The sequence below is a fragment of the Bufo gargarizans genome, chromosome 7 (assembly GCF_014858855.1).
Source record: "Bufo gargarizans isolate SCDJY-AF-19 chromosome 7, ASM1485885v1, whole genome shotgun sequence".
Taxonomy (NCBI): domain Eukaryota; kingdom Metazoa; phylum Chordata; class Amphibia; order Anura; family Bufonidae; genus Bufo; species Bufo gargarizans.
Window position 1 is genome coordinate 202,552,426 of NC_058086.1, and position 7,503 is coordinate 202,559,928.

The 7,503-nt window shown below is 46.8% G+C and overlaps 1 protein-coding gene across 2 annotated transcripts in view; it reads right to left on the bottom strand.

Annotated features, from left to right (window-relative positions):
- The window catches only part of SHQ1 (SHQ1, H/ACA ribonucleoprotein assembly factor), a 62,092-nt gene extending 56,750 nt beyond the window's left edge, over positions 1-5,342 (bottom strand). Inside the window, exons 1-4 of one of the 2 annotated variants that reach the window (XM_044301469.1) lie at positions 5,301-5,342; positions 4,512-4,665; positions 2,728-2,792; positions 2,023-2,145 (exon numbers count right to left, since the gene is read on the bottom strand). In XM_044301469.1, coding sequence (XP_044157404.1) covers positions 2,023-2,145; positions 2,728-2,792; positions 4,512-4,654 — 331 coding nt within the window. In that variant the 5' untranslated portion in view covers positions 4,655-4,665; positions 5,301-5,342. Of the gene's footprint in view, positions 1-2,022; positions 2,146-2,727; positions 2,793-4,511; positions 4,666-5,227 lie in introns of both variants that reach the window. The other variant, XM_044301470.1, reaches the window with a different exon arrangement.
- Between the last annotated feature and the right edge of the window lie 2,161 nt (positions 5,343-7,503).

Genomic DNA, 7,503 nt, shown 5'->3' on the forward strand with positions numbered 1-7,503 from the left:
CTCTGGAGAAGCGAGTGGAGCAGCACTACTGTGTGCACCTGAGTCACTCCTGCGGGATAAGCTTCCCCCCTCGGGGAACATCATATAGGCAGAAAACTGCAGTGCACCGCGCTTCTCCGAGACCGAATATTAATCCCTAGCCATGAATTATATAGTTTATCTGCAAAACATGTAAACTATCAAAACGAGATAGGACCCTGTCCCACCCCAAACCCTACAGGGATCATAGAAAGAAGGCTACAGCAGCAAACAGACAGTATAACAGCTGGCTGATACTCCGTACATAAAGAGCTGGGTCCTTTTTTGGGATCCACTTGTAGCTTTAAACACCTATGCAGTCGGCAGCATTGTCTGCCTCGCTCACAGCAGGAAATCCAAGCACTACCAGCTGAGTCACGTGTAGCCAATCTGCGGGACTCTCAGCCTCCTAATAACCTCCCGAAGCCTAAGGCTGTATTCACACGTCCGCAATGTGTTTTGCGGATACACGGAGACACGGATCCGCAAAACACGGAAAGCGGCAATGTGCTTTCCGCATTTTGCGGACCGCACATTGCCGACATAATAGAATATGCCTGTTCTTGTCCGCAATTGCGGACAAGAATAGGACATGTTCTATTTTTTTGCGGAAACGGAAGCACTGATGCGGAAGTGCGGATCCGCAAATGTGGATGCGGACAGCACATTCCGTCCCCATAGAGAATGAATGGGTCCGCACCCTTTCCGCAAAATTGCGGAAAGGATGCGGACCCATTTTGCGGACGTGTGAATGGAGCCTAAGCAAGACGGCAATCACTAACCTGGTCCAAACAAAGGTTGCACACTAGTGGTATGGTAAACAGTTAATGCAACTGTCACACTAGCGTTTTTGCTGGATCCGTCATGGATCAGCAAAAACGCTTCCGTCACCGATAATACAACTGTCTGCATCCGTTATGAACGGATCCGGTTGTATTATCTTTAACATAACAATGACGGATGCGTCACGAACACCATTGAAAGTCAATGGGGGACGGATCCGTTTTCTATTGTCTCAGAAAATACGGATCAGTCCCCATTGACTTACATTGTGTGTCATGACGGATGCGTCTTGCTCCGCACCACATTGCGCACGCAACCAAATGGAACGGAATGCATTTTGGTGCATTCCGTTTCGTTCAGTTTTGTCCCCATTGACAATGAATGGGGACAAAACGGAAGCGTTTTCCCCCCGCTATTGAGATCCTATGACGGATCTCAATAGCGGAAAGGGAAAACACTAGTGTGAAAGTAGCCTAACTCTTAGGGTCCATTCACACGTCCGTTGTTTCTTTCCTGATCTGTTCCGTTTTTTGCGGACAGCACAATGTCAGATTTTTTTTCAGGACCCATTGAAAATGAATGGGTACAGAACTGGTCCAGATCTGTTCCGCAAAAAACGGAACAGATCAGGAAAGAAACAACGGACGTGTGAATGGGCCCCTTAAAGGGGTGTTCCATTCATGGCTACAATCTGAATACCTGTCATATGCAGTGACCAGAGCCGAGCAGGCTGAGGCCGTTTCTGCAACCCTGATCGCCACCTGCGACAACTGAATGGGTGAGATGGCAATACTTCTTTAAATTCTCTTTATAATGTACAGCTCATTAATCCTTATAATAGACACCTCAGCTGCTGCAGATCCTCTTTTTGAAAAGGGAAGGGAAAAATTAATCTCCCGCCATTGATTAACTTGAAATAACTTCATTTTTATAAAGAAGATCTGCAGCAGCTGAGATGTGCATTATGCTGTTCTGCAGCAGCTGGGCCACACTACTGGGTAATGCACACTGCAGCTGCTGAAGAACCTCATTTTTTTGTTTTGTAAAAGCAGCAGCACTACATGCGAGTCCACCAGTGGTTGGTACACGAGACGGCACGTCCAGCAAAACCAATCTGCGTCAGACCTCTGCTACAGAAGAGATGAGCAGTGCTTCATGCATTGCCGCTTATCTCTGCATAATCAGGTTCTGTCATAAGAAGGTGATGTCTATCTCGCTCACCTATCTCTTCAATCAGAGGCTTACAGGTCCGTGCTCCCTTAGGTGCTAGCAGGGACGTCAGCAGGTTCAGGCCCTCAAACTGCTGTCCTGGGGTCTCTTTAGGCACTTGGACAGTGAAAATACCTGAGAAGGAAAGAGAATAATGTAACAGATCACAAAGAGGGGAGAGGTCCCCCGTATGGAGAAATATTCAGCTGGGTTCACTGGAAAAGCTTCCTAAATGTGTCCATAGGGGTCCATCAGTCAGACAGAGGCCAATATACCACAAAAAAGGATGGAATAGTGCAGTAGGCTCTGCTATTCCATTCCGCAGAGAGTGGAGCTGTCCACTAAGGGTAGGTTCACACAGAGTATTTTCAGTGTCAGCATCAAGTTCCTTTTCGGGGCATTTTTTTTCCTGATGCATTTTTTGATGCAGATTTTTATTTCTGCCCATTATAAATGGTGATTCTTGACACCGAATCGGAGTCAACACTGGACAGGACACTTCCTTTTTCAGTGGTGTGGTTTAAAAAAATGGCAAGCAGGGAAATAAAACGCAGTCAAAATTAACATGCGGGTGCCTCCCCAAAAATGGGATCTGAATGCGTTCTTGGCGGGGAATACACATGAAAAATCCATTGTGTGAACATAGCCTCAACTGATGAGTGTGTGGAAGCATCGGCAATGTACAAGGCGTACATGAAGCATGGGATCTGCTCTTACCATCATCTGCGTTGTACGTGGCCTTTTGTCTTCCATCTTCCACTATCCTCCCAGGCAGTGTCAATCTAAAGACAGAAGAGAATCATGAAGCCGTGGCGCCCAGCACGGGACAAAGCGCAATGACCTGAGCTTAATGTGCACCCATAATTTCAGGGAAAAAACAAAAAGGGGGTCAGTCAGCACATACCAAACCGCAGTAGCACATTGCAATGGCAAGGAACAACATTAAAAGACAGAAACATGCAATGCGACAATAAACTGCAATATAAAGTACAAAATTGCATAATAATAACAAGTGCTACACTATAAGTGCGAGATACTTGGCAAATCGTTTTGTACAAAATTATTTGAGCCCATCTGCCGAGCGTCAAGGCGATCTCTGTTAGACGGGTTCCTACGCTAAATTCTACCTGTTAGGTGCCATGACGGCTACCATACACTTCAGGGAGTGTAGACTCCTGACCACCCTGTCTGCTCCACAGGCTGATTTTAATTAGTGTTAGTACATAGTCAGGCCTGCTCCCCCTCATTCACTGAAGCCATGGCACCAGGAGTGGGACTCTCACTCCTTGGTAGCTGTTTGGCGCTGGTGGTGTTGTGGAGTGGGCCTGCTGTGTAACCTGCACTCCCTGAAGTGTATGGTAGCCGTCATGGCACCTAACAGGTAGTATTCAATGTAGGAATGTGGAATCTACACTCCCTGAAGTGTATGGTAGCCGTCATGGCACCTAACAGGTAGAATTTAGCGTAGTAACCCGTCTAACAGAGATCGCCTTGACGCTCGGCAGACGGGCTCAAATAATTTTGTACAAAACGATTTGCCAAGTATCTCGCACTTATAGTGTAGCACTTGTTATTATTATGCAATTTTGTACTTTATATTGCAGTTTATTGTCGCATTGCATGTTTCTGTCTATCATTTCAGGGAGCAGCACTAGGTCTGACTATCATAACACTCGAATTCTGCCTGCAGCACTCGTTTTCTCCTCTACAGGCTCCATCTCTAATTCTCAGGTCCCTGAAGACTCCTGTACAGAGCACACATGGAAGTGGAGAGGAGATCCTGTCCCCCTATCTCTCAAGCAGCACGTGGCTGTGAATCCTGCACTGGGGTGAGACAGAAAACTTACTAGAGCCTGCAGAAGTGCCTCTGTCTCACTCTGGCTGCTCCCTTTTAGGCAGCAAAAGCTGAATTCATGAATTCACTAATGCTGGCCATACACATTTAATAGCTGTTCGGCCCTCAGTTATTCCTCCAGAACCTCCCTGTACACATGCCCACTTGGTTTGGCAGACAGTGCATGCGTTTGTTTTTTTTTGTATTTTTACTTGCTGCTGATTTTTTTTCTATTAGAAATGGACAACCCCTTTTAGGGTCCATTCACACGTCCGTAATTTGAGTCCGCATTCATTCCGCAATTTGCGGACCCATTCACTTTCAATGGGGCTGGAACGGATGCAAATCCACATTTCCTGGATCCGCATCCGCATTTTCGGGATCCGCATCAGTTTTTTCGGGATCCGCAATTTCGTTCCTGAAAAAAAAAATATAGAACATGTCCCATTATAGTGTCTGTGATGTGCGGTCCACAAATTGCGGATCACACATTGCAGGTGTCCGTGTTTTGCGGATCCGCAAAACACTTACGGACGTGTGAATGGACCCTTAGGGTTTCCTAAAATTAACCGAAAAAGTCTAAATGACCTGAACGACAGTTTTTTTGCAGAATGCAGTCATCATCCCAATCCGTTGGTACTAATATAATTTGCCCTTTTTACGTCACCTGAGAAAATAAGGCTTGGCGTAGAACTTGAAGTCATCTCCATCAATGTAGAGGTCGACCTCTGATATCCTGGCATAGGGAACTTTAATGGTTATGATGAGAAAGTCAGAATCCTGAGTGATGTCAAAGGCCGGAGTGATCATTGTGAATCCCCCTAGAAGAAAATAGGAGTATTACTGACTGACCTTAGAGGGGGATTCCTATGTAAAGTATTACCGGTTGACATCAATGGGGGCCATTCTCGGTACCCGTCACAGACAACCTTCATACAATATCACAGGGTTTGACCGGCGGTACTGATACTAAAGATAAACTGCCCGACCTGCTGACCCCAGAACCATTATCTCACAAAGTCAACAGGGGAGATTAATTTAAAAAAAAAACTGGTAAAAAATGTGCTTAATTGTCCATAGCAACCAATCAGATTTCACCTTTCATCTTCCAAAGGAGGTCTCAGAAATGAAAGGTGAAATCTGACTGGTTGCTATGGGCAACTTAATTCAGTTTTCCTTTGCATCAGTTTTTAGTCCCTTACTGGGAGGACTGCAGCCCACAACAACAGTCCCAGCTTGCAGACCATGGCTAGCCTAGGCAATAGCCCCCAACACAACAGGATACCGGGCAGGACCCATGTGCTACGGTCTGCGCCTCTGAGGTATGAGGCATACTCCCTCACCACCAGGCTTCCGGCACCTCACGGCTGGGTCCGGTCTTACCGTCAGGACTGTGCAGCCGCCTCCTTTACTGTGTCTAGTAAACAGAGCGGATCCCATGTATAAACAGCCTCACCTGCGCCACACACTCCACATGCGCCTCGCTGAAGGTTTCCTACTTCCGGGTCTACACGTGTTACAGAATGAGACCAAAACGAGCTCACTGATTGGACGAGTGGCCAACGAGTCCCCTCCCCTTAAGCCAATGAAAGTCTAGATTAGAAAACCCGCGGGCGGAGATTGGCTGCTGACTGCGAATATGGGGCGGGGCGGTCAGGCCCGTTGTGATTGGCGGAAAGGAACGTGCCGGGGGGGGCGGGGTAAATAAAAAGTGACAACCACAGAAGCGTCGTGGTTGTCATAGCAACTGAACAACCTGAGCGCGACACGATAACTGATGCTATAGATATAGAGGCTTTATATAGGGTTTAGGTGAAAGTTATATACTGCAGGATATGGCTGGCTGATGGGGATCATAGTGTGAGATTGTACATGCTGTTGTCGGACATGTTGGGAGTTGTAGTCTTGCATCAAGTTATCAACCAGTGTGCTTGTGCATGCTGAGATTATCCATCATTCTGAAGTACAAATGGGGAAGATTCCATTAACTGACAGCAAGCAGAGATATTGAAAATGTCTTAAAGCTGAAATAAGAAGCATACTAGGAAGCGGTGTAAAGAGGGTTTGCGGCTCAGTAGGTCATCAGTATCTGATTGGTGGGGGTCCGACACTAGGGACCCCCACCAATCAGCTGTTTCAGGAAGCTGAGGCGCTACCAAGCACAGCGCCATACATCTTAGGGTCCATTCACATGTCCGCAACCGTTTTGCGGCCCACGAATTGCGGGTCCGCAAAACACGGATGCCAGCCACGTGCGTTCCGCATTTTGCACTATGATAGACATGCCTTTTCTTGTCAGTGTCTGCGGACAAGAATAGGACATGTTCTATTTTTTTTTTTTTTGCGGGGCCGCGGAACTGAAGTGCGGATGCGGACGATGTGCACGATGCGCTGTCCTCATCTTTTGCGGCCCTATTGAAAATGAACGGGTACGTACCTGTTCCACAAAATTGCGGGATGTATGCGGACCCATTTTGTGGACGTGTGAATGGACCCATAGAGCGACTGTTCTTGGCATTGCAGCGTGAATGGGGCCGAGCTGCACCTAGGCCATGTGACCGATGTACGGTGACATCACCGGTAGGGACGAGCGAACCCGACGGTCTCCAGTTCATCATCCGGGTTCTAATGGAATTCCATTATGGAAAACAAAGTCCTGTCCTGCATAACGTAAACCAGAGGGATCCGTTATGCTGCCCACAGACTTCTATAATGACGGAATGCCTCTTAAAGGCTTCCGTTTAGAATTCCGTCATAGAATTCCATTATATTCCGTGATAACAGAATTCCTCCACCACCCGAAGGCCGAACCTGAAAACGCCGGGTTCCCTCATCCCTAATCACTGGCCTAAGAAGAGGCCGCAGTGCTTAAGGAGCGCCGGGCCTCTTCTAACAGCTGATTGGCGGAGGTCCCGGGTGTCAGAGCCCCACCAATCTGAAACTGATGACCTATCTAGAGGACAGGTAAAAAACGGATCCGCAGAAAATACGGATGACGTCCGTGTGCATTCCGTATTTTGCGGAACGGAACAGCTGGCCCCTAATAGAACAGTCCTATCCTTGTCCGTAATGCGGACAATAATAGGACATGTTCCATTTTTTTGCGAAACAGAAATACGGACATACGGAAACGGAATGCACACGGAGTAACTTCCGTTTTTTTTTTGCGGACCCATTGAAATGCATGGTTCCGTATACGGTCTGCACAAAAAACGGAATGGACACAGAATTTAAAAATGTGTTTGTGTGCATGAGGCCTAATGCACACAAACACATTTTTTAATTCTGTGTCCATTTGTTTTTTTTGTGCAGACCGTATACGAAACCATGCATTTCAATGGGTCCGCAAAAAAACCTGAAGTTACTCCGTGTGCATTCCGTTTCCGTATTTCCGTTCCGCAAAAAAATGGAACATGTCCTATTATTGTCTGCATTACGGACAAGGATAGGACTGTTCTATTAGGGGCCGGCTGTTCCGTTCCGCAAAATACGGAATGCACACGGACGTCATCCGTATTTTTTGCGGATCCGTTTTTTGCAGACCACAAAGTACATACGGTCGTGTCAACGAGCCCGGTAATCAGAGAACTAAGGAAATGCAATCAGTATGAAGTTCTAAAGTAGTTCTGAAGTTTATTGGAAAATCACGAGATTAAAAT